We start from the raw sequence: 12,242 nt of genomic DNA on the forward strand, positions 1-12,242 counted from the left end.
CTTAACTGTGAACATGGCAGAGTAAATTCTTCTGACAACTCTTAAATCTGATACATTTCTGTGCTGTATGTCATGACCAAGATTTTGCTCTCCCAGTAGCTTGTAGATATATTTCATTTTTTAAAAAAACATTGCAAAGATCAGAACATTTATATTCTTTGATCCTACAAGGAATTCTACACAATGCCTGGGGAAGATCCCCATTGACTTCAGTGAGAATGTGGGGTGTTCAGAATCAGCAGAATCAGAGGTGTCCAAATTGGACATAGAAGCCTGACTTTAGGCTCTTGCTTTTGAAAATCTCAGCCTACAGAATTTTGCTGCTGACAAAAATACCCACACACTCTTTGACTTTCAAAGAGTTTACTGAATTTGGATGTAATCCCTAAATATTCCCCACTTTGCAGGGGCTCTGTTTGTTTAGGGTCAGATTCTGCCACTCTTAAGGTAAGTAGAACCATACTCTGCAAGTAGCCCCATTGAATTTGGAGTGGTGCAAAGGGGCTAATTGCAAGTCAGAATCTGGCCCTAACTATGAAATTATCAGAGCACAAATAAAAGGGATCCATTCTTTTTCCTGTTCATATAATTAGAATGTTTCAACTGATGTTGTTCAAATGTGGCTCAAACTGAAATGTCAGGTTAAAATCTAAGCAAGAAAATTTACAATGTGAAAAGGTGGGGTTTAGAAGTAATAGCTCTTTCCAACTGTGCGTCTGGTAGTTCTAATGTGATTCAGTCTGGCAGAGGAAACGGAATGTTTACAGTTCAGATTCCTCAGGATATTTGGGAGGGTATTATCTCAAAATATTGTCAAAATTGTAATTGCATTATGAAGAGACAAAAATAGATGCTATTCCTCTGTGTAGATCTAAGAAACTAGCATTTAATTTATAGCAAAAACGTCAGTGGTCACCTTAACAGTTATATCCAAATAGGCCTCAGACAACAACGATGGTTCCATGTATATGTTTTTTTCATTCACTTCTTTGGCTACATAAGACACTAAGATGGCAATAGGCTTTTTTCCTTCCAGCATTGTTTCTGTTTGCTAGTCACACAGTAGGCTCCTTCTAGTTGTAGTATACTTCTTTTTATTTGCTTAAAATGATTCCAGTTATACAATGCAACTATTCTTCAAAAATTTACAACAGACAGAAAATCAATCAGGCGGCAGTCATTAAAATTTATGATATCCTGCCACTGAAGTGAACTAGTACAACAATCACTACCGTTATCATTGCAATATACTGCAATTGTTTGCACAGCACCAGGCACGGTACAATAGTATTAATATTATTATGAAGGTAAGTCTGGATTTCTGTTTGCACCTCTGTTTCCTTTACATCATCTTTTGATTTAAATATAGATCCCAGCTCTTCTGGTTTGAGTCTTCATCATTTGATTCCTTTTCAATATAGTTGTTTGAATACAGATTCCTAAAAGGTCAGAAATACAAAACAAAATCTGCTACAATCGGGTCAGACAATCACAGAAGAATGAAAAATGGCAGATGCAGATAATACTGGCTATCTCGTTCTGCAGTGAATGCTTCTGAACTGGACTTCTCTTCTGCTTCATGGAGGCAAAATATGTGGTTTCAGAGCAAGACGAAGCAGAATCAGGGCCCCAAATTAATGAATAGTTTGGATTATAGGTATTTTAAGGAATTATTATTGTGTGTAAAAATAAATTTCACAGTAGAAAATAGTTGTTCCAAATAATAATAAGAGTTGGGCAGGAAATGACTTTCTTGCCACAGGAAAAAATTGAAATTTTGAAAATAATATTGACTGTCTTGAATCAGGATGAAAAGTTGAAATCTCAAAAGTTTTCACAAGTCACCAAACCAATCTTTTTATTTTTGGGTTCAGGTCAATTGAAATGTTTCATTTTGACATTTTCAAAAAAATTTGGTTTTGACTTTTAAAAACAGTTTTATGATAATTAGCTTAAATATCACAACAAAACATTGTTTCAAAAGGAAAACAATGTAATTTTTCATTTTGAAAATATTGCCATGGAAAGCTTCAACAATTTCAAAACATTTTAAAGTGAGAAATTCATCAAAACGGACACTTTCCTTTCAGTTTAGATGAATTGACATTTTCCAACCAAAAAAACCAACATTTTGTTGAAAAATTCCTGACTGTAATAGCAATGCTTTTTAATTTGAAGAACTTTGGGCCTGATTCTGCTGTCCTTATTTAGGCGAATCAAACTCTCACTCAAACACCCAGTTGAGATTGCTTGAGTAAGGCTGGCAGGATTGAATCCTGGCTAATTTATCATTTGGAGAGCGTTCAGCATGCTTTTATAGACTTTAAGCTCACAGACTTTAAGGTCATCATCTAGTCTGACCTGCACAACGCAGGCCACAGAATCTCACCCACCCACTCCTGTAACAAACCCCTAACCTATGTCTGAGTTATTGACGTCCTCAAATCGTGGTTTAAAGACCTCAAGGTGCAGGGAATCCTCCAGCAAGTGACCTGTGCCCCACACTGCAGAGGAAGGTGAAAAACCTCCAGGGCCTCTGCCAATCTTCCCTGGAAGAAAATTCCTTCCCGACCCCAAATATGGCGATCAGTTAAACCCTGAGCATGTGGGCAAGACTCACCAGCCAGCACCCAGGAAAGAATTCTCTGTAGTAACTCAGATCCCACCCCATCTAACATCTCATCACAGACCATTGGGCATATTTATCTGCTAATAATCAGAGATCAATTAATTGCCAAAATTAAGCTATCCCATCATACCATCCCCTCCATATACTTATCAAGCTTAGTCTTGAAGCCAGATATGTCTTTTGCCCCCACTACTCACCTTGGAAGGCTGTTCCAGAACTTCACTCCTCTAATGGTTAAAAACCTTTGTCTAATTTCAAATCTGAACTTTGTAGTGTCCAGTTTATATCCATTTGTTCTTGTGTCCACATTGGTACTAAGCTTCAATAATTCCTCTCCCTCCCTGATATTTATCCCTGTGATATATTTATAGAGAGCAATCATATCTACCCTCAGCCTTCTTTTGGTTAGGCTAAACAAGCCAAGCTCTTTGAGTCTCCTTTCATAAGACAGGTTTTCCATTCCTCGGATCATCCTAGTAGCCCTTCTCTGTACCTGTTCCAGTTTGAATTCATCCTTCTTAAACACGGGAGACCAGAACTGCATACAATATTCCAGATGAGGTCTCACCAGTGCCTTTTATAACGGTACTAACACCTCCTTATCTTTACTGGAAATACCTCGCCTGATGCATCACAAGACCATATTAGCTTTTTTAACGGCCATATCACATTGGCGGCTCATAGTCATCCTGTGATCAACCAATACTCCGAGGTCCTTCTCCTCCTCTGTTACTTCCAACTGATACCTCCTCAGCTTATAACAATAGTTCTTGTTATTAATCCCTAAATGCATGACCTTGCACTTTTCACTATTAAATTTCATCCTATTACTATTACTCCAGTTTACAAGGTCATCCAGATCTTCCTGTAGGATATCCCGGTCCTTCTCTGTGTTAGCAATACCTCCCAGCTTTGTGTCATTCGCAAACTTTATTAGCACATTCCCACTTTTTGTGCCAAGATCAGTAATAAAAAGATTAAATAAGACTGGTCTCAAAATGGATCCCTGAGGAACTCCACTAGTAACCTCCTTCCAGCCTGACAGTTCACCTTTCAGTATGACCCGCTGTAGTCTCCCCTTTAACCAGTTCCTTATGCTCCTTTCAATTTTCATATTGATCCCCATCTTTTCCAATTTAACTAATAATTCCCCATGTGGAACCATATCAAATGCCTTACTGAAATCGAGGTAAATTAAATCCACTGTGTTTCCTTTGTCTAAAAAATCTGTTACCTTCTCAAAGAAGGAGATCAGATTGGTTTGGCGTGATCTACCTTTTGTAAAACCATATTGTATTTTGTCCCAATTACCATTGACCTCAATGTCCTTAACTATTTTCGCCTTCAAAATTTTTTCCAAGACCTTGCATACTACAGATGTCAAACTAACAGGCCTATAGTTACTCGGTTCACTTTTTTTCCTTTCTTAAAAATAGGAACTATGTTAGTAACTCTCCTGTCATACAGTACAACCCTTGAGTTTACCGATTCATTAAAAATTCTTGTTAATGGGCTTACCTGTTATTGCCTTGTTCAGATTCTTGAATGTCTTGTGATAGGTGGGCAGGTAGTGATTTCCCAAATCTTTGTGGCAAGTTGGTAAGTGACTGGATGGAACTTTTAACAAATGGAGATCTGCCAAACCTGTGTAATAAGTTAGGAGCACATCTAGAAATACTGCCTTCAAAAGCTCTCCCAAATCTCAGAGGCAAATTAGCCACTGGCTTAATGCTTCTGTTTTCTTGAACATTTCTTCCAAACCTCAGTGGTAAATTAGCAAGTGAATTTGGCATCTTGTTGACTGTGGGAGTGCTCATTTTAATGATGTTTTTTGATCCCCAGTCTTTCAGTTCTTCAAAATTGAGACTTCTCTGCTTTTCTTCTAAGAAGTCTTCACTGGACTAAAAATAGAAATAATGATACAGTCATCTTTTTGCATTGATGATAATCTGTCTACATACAAATCACATACAGTAGGTTGTTAATTTTCAGGTGTCTGTAGGCACAGACATGGGGGAGAAGAATATACTTTCCTAATGCTTTTAGAATGAGAATTCCCCAAACATTTTTCAGAATGTGGACTCTTCCTTGTAGATTGATTGTCTTGTAGACTATTTCCTCCCATTGGCTACCAAAGAACATCCCTGTGGTAACTTCAGCGGTTGTTTACATGGAAAAGTAAAATTAGGAATGCATTTCTGTATCTTTATCTGTTTTAGTGATATCCATCTTTGCCCTAAATGTCAATCACAGTCTCCTTTTGCTCATTTTATCTTCCCCTTCCATCTGTTCTGTTCCTTTCCCTCTCTCCCTACTCCTTGCACTTGCTTTTCTGCTGTCTTGTCCTCTTCTCCTCCTCTTCCTGTACAGTTGTTTCCCTTCTTATTGGTCTCCTTTTCCTCTTACATGATTCCTTTTCTCTTAGTTCCTATCTCCCCAGCTTCCTGGCCACGCTGCCCAGCCATTGGAGAATTCCCCTCGTCTAAGGGAACTTCAAATTAGTGTAAAGCTAACAGAACCACTCCTTCATTCCTGGCATATGCAGTGTGCCAGGATCATGCTCTATTCTGCTACACTGATCCTCCACTGGCATAGGAGCATTTAGGACCTTGAGCTCCTACACTGGTTTATCTCGTGCTTGAGCTGACCGGTACAGAACCACTTCTATTGCACCCAATCCTTGTGCTTGGACACAGTGGAGAATTAAGCCCAGTATATTAATTGTTTTATAAAATAATTAAAGTGCAGGTGTTCTCTGAAAAGTGGCTATATAAAAATATTTTCTTATGCAACAGTATTCTCTGCACACAGTTAAAGTCATATCTTATTTTTGTGAAATTGTGTTGTTAAGTTTCTCGATCTTAAAAGCAGATCACTGCAAATAAGGTATTAGAGTTAAGTTAAAAAACAAACATTAACATTGTCAATTCCAGCCCATAATTTTTTATGAATGTTTATTTCTCTCAGCACTGCAGCTATTGGAGAAGGGGGTGGAGTCTATTCTAGTTCAGACATCATTAACAGAATTGTTCACTTCTAACTGTGGGACCAAATTCTGTCTCCTGTTACACCTGTGCAGCCCCACTGAAATGTGTAAATGAGGGCCTAATCTAAAGACAAAGGGGCTGCACAGGCAGGGGTGCTGGAATAATTTTTATAACATGGGTGCTGAAAGTGGAAACCATACACCGTATTTGGTTGTTATTTCTACTTCATGCCAGGGGGTGCTGCCGCACCTTCAGCACCCCTAGTTCCAGGACCCCTGTGCACAGGTATAATTAAGGTAATATTTTTGCTTGCAGAATTTTTATAACTGGAGATGGTGCAGAAGGCAAAAATAATGTAGACTCTCAGGTCCCAGGGACTGCTTCTAGGGCAGACAGTTAGAAAAAAATCACTTTATATATATAAACTGTGTAAATATAAACCATGTCAATTTGATTTGACAGCTATTGAGACACAATAAATATGGACCCCACAATATTTTATAGTCACTTTTCAGGATAGAACTTTAAGTCCATTTACCACATCAGATTTATAGTATTTTCTGTTTATCATTATTATTTGAACATCACAAACATTCCTTTATTAATTTGGGATTAGTAATGCATCTTTTATAAGAATAAAAAGCATGACAGTTTCTTACTGCATAAGCAAAAATCAGTTTAAAATAAACATCATCCTGAATCCCAAGGTTTACAGCACGAAAATCAAACCATGAATTGCTTTACACACTACATATAAGCCAGTGGATAGACTTCATGAAAGTTGTCTCAACAAGCCTTCTTTATGCTAGTGATGTTATAGGTCCTGATCCTGTGCCACTGAAGTCAATGGGAACTTTACCACTGACTTCAATGGATACAGGATCAGACCTGCAGTTCTCAAAATAATGTCATACCAAGTCAAATCTTACCTCAGAATATTTATCACCATAATCTCTGCTTTGCAGACTGGACATTGCTGATTCATCTAGGCATGAAGTATTTGATGTTAAAAAGACAAATATGGCTAAAGTAAATAAAATAAACCTTTCGATTGAGATGATTTTCATTTTCTCTTAAATTAAGTTTACATAGAGAGCTCAGAATCCGTACAGCAAAGGAAATGATCATCTTTTTATGTGATTAGAAAACAAAGAGATTCCTTAAGCTGTGACATCAACCCCAAATGCTTTATTTCTTAATATTAATTAGGGATGCAGTTTTAAATATATATTTGAAGAATGTTGGGCATTTGTTTTGTGAACATATTTAATAAACACTGCTTCCTGCTGCAAACACATTGCCTTTACAAATATTTTCCTGGCTATGAAAGAGATTTTAATTAGCTAACTTTGAATGCCTCACCAATCAGCACTCATAATAACCATGTGTCATTGCTACATTTTAACAAAAGCATCTTGTTCCTATTTCTCATATCAACCATCTGTTAAGGACGTAGATACAAGACTTTGCATTCTTCTGATTACATTATACTTGGAGGATGGTTATAATGCTTGTTTTGAGACGAGCAAAATTGCAAACATAGGATCCATTGAAATCAATGGTTTGTCTTTCTATTAACTTCACTGGGCATTGGATGGGCCCTGAGAGACACTTAGAACCCACAAGTCCCACTGAAATCCATTGGTGTTTCTTTCAGGATCTGGCCCATGTATTAAACATATTAATCCATATTATAGCTAAACAAAGAGCATGCCATTAATTACCAGGCCTATCTGTTGTGTTTTTAAAAAGTTTCAGGAGGACGTGTTGGTTGGGTATGGTGCAATGATGTTTTAGGGCCAATTTTTTCAAAGCCTACCTTTAAAACTGCATCCATAGGTTTATTGCACACACTTGGTATACACTCATTGAGCAGACATCCTACTACCCAATTTGTGCACAGACATGACTATACCTGCACTAGCCTTGAGGCTGATTAAAATGTGGCCTGTATCCTTAAGACATGTATGGAATCTTCTAACAGACATTTTGACAAACAAGCATGCACCATAAAGCCTGCAAATTTTCAAGAGCTAGAGGCACATGTTAATGTGCCCAATTCTTGAATATGAGCTTCTATATAGATTGTACAAATCCTATATTTTTGGAGTTTAAATTGATAAATAGGCTTAATAACTGAACATCCAGGTGCATAAGTACTATAAGCACCAACCTGAGGACACAAATTAGAAACTCAGATTGGAAAATTGGACTCTACAGGAATAATTTTTGAAATTCTATGCTGTGGTTGTGAAGATGAAACATTTCTTCAATTCCACCATAGTATCTGCAAAATTCTAAGAAGAGAAGTCGTTTTATGTTGTGAACAACCTGTATAAGCTGGACTAGAGGTGGGCAAACTATGGGCCGCGGGCCACATCCGGCCCATGGGACCCTCCTGCCTGGCCCCTGAGCTCCTGCCCTGGGAGGCTAGCTCCCGGCCCCTCCCCTGCTGTTCTCCCTCCCCCGCAGCCTCAGCACACTGTGCTGCTGGTGCAATGCTCTGGGTGGTGGGCTGCGAGCTTCTGGGGCAGCCCGGTGCTCTGAGCTGCGTGGTGGTGATGGCATGGCTGGCTCCAGCTGGGCGGTGTGGCTGTAGCGCCGCTAGTCACCGGTGCTCCAGGCAGTGTGGTAAGGGGATGCGGGGGGGTCAGAGGGTGGGGGCGTGGATAGGGGTTGGGGTGGTCAGAAGGCGAGGAACAGGGGTGGTTGAATGGGGGTGGGTTCCCAGTGGGGCAGTCGGAAAGGAGGGGGTTGGATGGGGAAGGGGTCTCAGGAAGGAGGAGGGGGTTGGATGGGGTGGCAGGGGGACAGTCAGGGTCGGAGGTTGGGGGCAGTCAGGGAGCAGGAGGTGGTGGATGGGGAAGGAGTCCCAGGAGGTCCATTAGGGGACAGGGAACAGGTGGGGTTGGATGGGGTAGGAGTCCCAGGGGGGCTGTCAGGGGAAAAGAAGCAGGGGAGGGGGTCAGATAGGGGTCGGGGGCTGGGCCACGCCTGGCTATTTGAGGAGGCACAGTCTTCCTAACTGGCCTTCCGTTCAATTTTGGAAACCCGATGTGGCCCTCAGGCCAAAAAGTTTGCCTGCCCCTGAGCTGGACTGTTTACATCCACTACAGTTTTGTGTTCTTCACTGGGAAATATTTTTGAGTTTGCAAGTAAAATCACTCTGATTAGGACTAAGCTACTTATTTTCATGGGCACAAAGCTCTGTGTGTGACAAATACAGAGTCCCCTCTGTTAGTTTTTGTGGGAGCTTTGGATTATGACCTTTCTAAGGCGTCAGTCCACAGGATTTGCATCTGCAAGACAAATGGATTTTCTAAATTCTTGTTCTTTATGGTAGCCATTCATAGTGGATTCTCCATCACTGGCAATTTTAAAATCAAGATTGGATATTTTTCTAAAGATATAGTCTAGGAATTATTATGGGGGAGTTTTATGGCCTTTGTTATTTAGGAGGTCAGACTAGATGGTCATGATTATCCCTTCTAGTCTTGCCACTTATGAATTAATGAGAGGGAATAACGAATGCACTTCAGGTAGTAATATCTAACATTTAGTGAGAGTGCCATCAAATTTTCCTTTTATTTGGTCATTGGATTTTGAACATTTCTTTCTCAAATGGTCTTTCACTTAACTGCTGAGAGATATTCTGTCTCTTAATTCAACAGACTTGGCAAGAACCAAATGCTTCTGAAATACTTTGAGTGAGGGTCAGGTCCCATTTTCTCTAGGCAGGATAGGGACAATTGGGCTGCTATTGTCTATGCTGCAACAAGTGTCTGTGGATCTCTCGGTTTCAGTCTCTCTCCTACTCTCTCTGTCTCTTATGTGTGAATTTGTTTCTTAAATCAATTTAGAGGGGAGTTCTTAGTTATGTTATGTGCTGGGCAATCAAGGAGTAGCTGGCTCCTGAGGGCTTAACTTTCCCCTCCTGGTTTACGTTATGTTCATGGCATACACACAGAGAAGTTAGATGCAAAACAGAACACTTGTGCTGGAAGATTGGAACTATTTTATTTCTTAGAATTCAGAATGATCACACACAAGTAAAAAACAAGCAGACTGCTCCCTAAAACAGAGCCACAACTAATCCTGCCTTGCTATAGGCTGACTTTCTGCAGACTGACAGCTACTAGGCCCCATCACACACTTCCCTAGAAACCACCCCCCCCCCCCCCGTCCTGCAAGGAGGAGCTGGAAAACTCTCTGAAATTTAAAGTGACAGCTTACAATGTTAACAGTTTTCAGTATACCACTGTTTAGGCTTCCCTTTGACACAACCAATTCCTGAGCACATGGGGGCTACATTTTAAAAATGTTGATTGAGTTCCCAACCTCTTAACTGCCCAATTAACTCAGGCTCAGTCCCAAGTTTTAGGTGAACCCTTCCACCATCCATGCAGAAAAACTTCTGAGCTAGGTTTGGAGGTGCTTTAAGCATAGCGGATAAGTTTAAGGGTTGCCATCTGATTGGTTTTTAACTAGCCTGGTTGGTTTTTGTACTACCTTTCTGGTTAAAAGATTCAATGAGGCAGAGGTTTTTAATTTGGGACACCTTAAAGTACTCTACAAGTCACATCCCCAGATGTTACCATAAGGTAAGAAAAATGATAAAATAATAATACACATAGTGGGGGTTTTGCTGTGTGTGCGCGTGCAAAAAGAATGGTTCTCCAAAACATTTTAGTAATAATTAGCTATAGTTGGCATTTAGGACCCATTTTGGTGGGAGGGTGGCCAGTTGCCATATTTCAGCATCTCAGATGTGGCAATGAATTGGAACTCAGGCTCTGCTTTAACTCGAGCTGGAACCCACCCACTTTGTAATGAGGGAGGAGGCAAAAATGATTTGAGTACCAACAGTCCTTCAATGCCCTTCCCGCAATTCCCCACGTAGGACAGACAGTTGTCTGGGGAAGAGTTCTAGAGTGTCTCAGGACAGAGTAAAATGGATTATGCTCCCAGACACACACAGGTGAGTGCAGGACATAGGAATGTGCATAGGACTTTGCAGAGGGGATGCTCACACCTGGGCTAGGCTAATCTGGGTGGTTCAGACCCAGCGGCCAACCACCTGGGTTAACTGTGCAGTGAAGACATACTCTGAGAGCATTCAGCACCCAGAGTGTTCAGGGGACTTGGCTAGGACTAAACTCCTATTCTGAAAATACTTGAAGTACCCAAACATGCATTAAGCTCCCCATCTCAGTGCCCATCAGGCTTTTGAAAATGTTGACAATAGTGTGTGGGCCCATAAGCTGGGATAGTTCCCAGTGCTTTCCTGAGCGCTAGAAGTGATCCTTCCTTGCTGCTTCTGCAGTGGGAGTGGGCATGGGAAAGAGTTCTCACATACCACATACCTGTGCAACAAGGAGCAGGATCTACTCCATGATGATTATCTGCATTGGACTAGAGAACATCTACTTTGATAATATTTGGCATTAAAATGTGACTAGTAGTAATGGGGTAGAGTGTCTCAAACTATAAGGAACTCAGTCCACAATAAGTTACAGGATTCCAGTGAAAGAACAAACTTTAATATTGTTCATTCCATTTCATATAATATAATGAAAACCCTTATCCATTATTGAACAACCGATTGTGTGAAAATTACGTGTTACATGACTCATATCACCAATAATTTCCATAATGATAAAATCAGTCATAGCACATTCATTTTGCCATTGCATGTTATATGACCTTTTTAATGGCTCATTTTGAATAGCAAGATTTAAAAATGTATATTTTTTTCCATTGAAACAAGAGTCTGGTCATTTTTCAATCATTCTGCATGATATGCAATACGCTGTTCTAGTTACACTGTGTTCTAGTTATGCTATTGTGTACAATAGTTTAGTACAGGAGGCAGCCAGGTATCAATAAAATCAGAATTTTGGTACTGTTTGATACAATGGGCATGGTTTTCCTCTTACACCAATATAAATCAAGAATGACTCCACTGAAGATAGTTCGGTATAAAAACCTGTGTAAGTGAGATCAGAATTGGAAGCGTTATTTTGACTATGATGGTCATTACCATCTTTATTACGTGCAACATTATCCTGTTCTATCTGCTTGTGCAGGAGAAGAAAGGAGCTTATTCAGCCACGCGGGCTACCTGCATTGTGGATCACAGCACAGTGGGGAAAGCAGCCTCCTCCTCCTGCTGTGCTGAACCAGGGCCTTCAGTTTAAAATAATCCCCCAGCTGTACATAGCTGAGAATTTCCATTATTCAGGTAGTCTTAGGTGAAGAATTGATACAAATAATATTATTTTAAACCCTGCACCTTATGAATCAGCCTTCAGTTCAAGAAGTTTTTTTCTTGATTAGCCAAATCCAGCAAATGAATGCATAACATCACATTTTAATATGCTTTTTCCTGGCTGCTGTGGCAACCGAACAGCCCAGGAGACAGAAAACAATGGGGGTGGGCGTGGGTTTGAGTTATTATAGTAACAAGCTGAAAAGAACTTTATCCTCTTGGTAAATAAGGTATGAACAATAATTTCAGGTTGGACAGGTTCTTCAATTATACATTCATTGTAGTAATAAAATAAACATGTTTCCAATAACATTTGGACTAGATTCCTGTTTTTTACTAACTACTCTGCAGAGTATAG

The 12,242-nt window shown here is 39.9% G+C and overlaps 1 protein-coding gene and 1 long non-coding RNA gene across 2 annotated transcripts in view; one reads left to right on the top strand and one right to left on the bottom strand.

Annotated features, from left to right (window-relative positions):
- Window positions 1-12,242, top strand: part of LOC120398715 — a 53,941-nt gene that overhangs the window by 16,455 nt on the left and 25,244 nt on the right. The gene's annotated exons all lie outside the window — the stretch shown is intronic.
- NPVF (neuropeptide VF precursor) lies at window positions 1,180-6,683 on the bottom strand. The gene is made up of 3 exons (XM_039526294.1): window positions 6,546-6,683; window positions 4,148-4,530; window positions 1,180-1,439 (listed from the first exon to the last, which is right to left on the bottom strand). Exons 1-3 carry the CDS (start codon window positions 6,681-6,683, stop codon window positions 1,343-1,345), a joined length of 618 nt encoding a protein of 205 aa, XP_039382228.1. The 3' UTR covers window positions 1,180-1,342.

The sequence above is a fragment of the Mauremys reevesii genome, linkage group 2 (genome assembly GCF_016161935.1).
Source record: "Mauremys reevesii isolate NIE-2019 linkage group 2, ASM1616193v1, whole genome shotgun sequence".
Taxonomy (NCBI): Eukaryota; Metazoa; Chordata; order Testudines; family Geoemydidae; genus Mauremys; species Mauremys reevesii.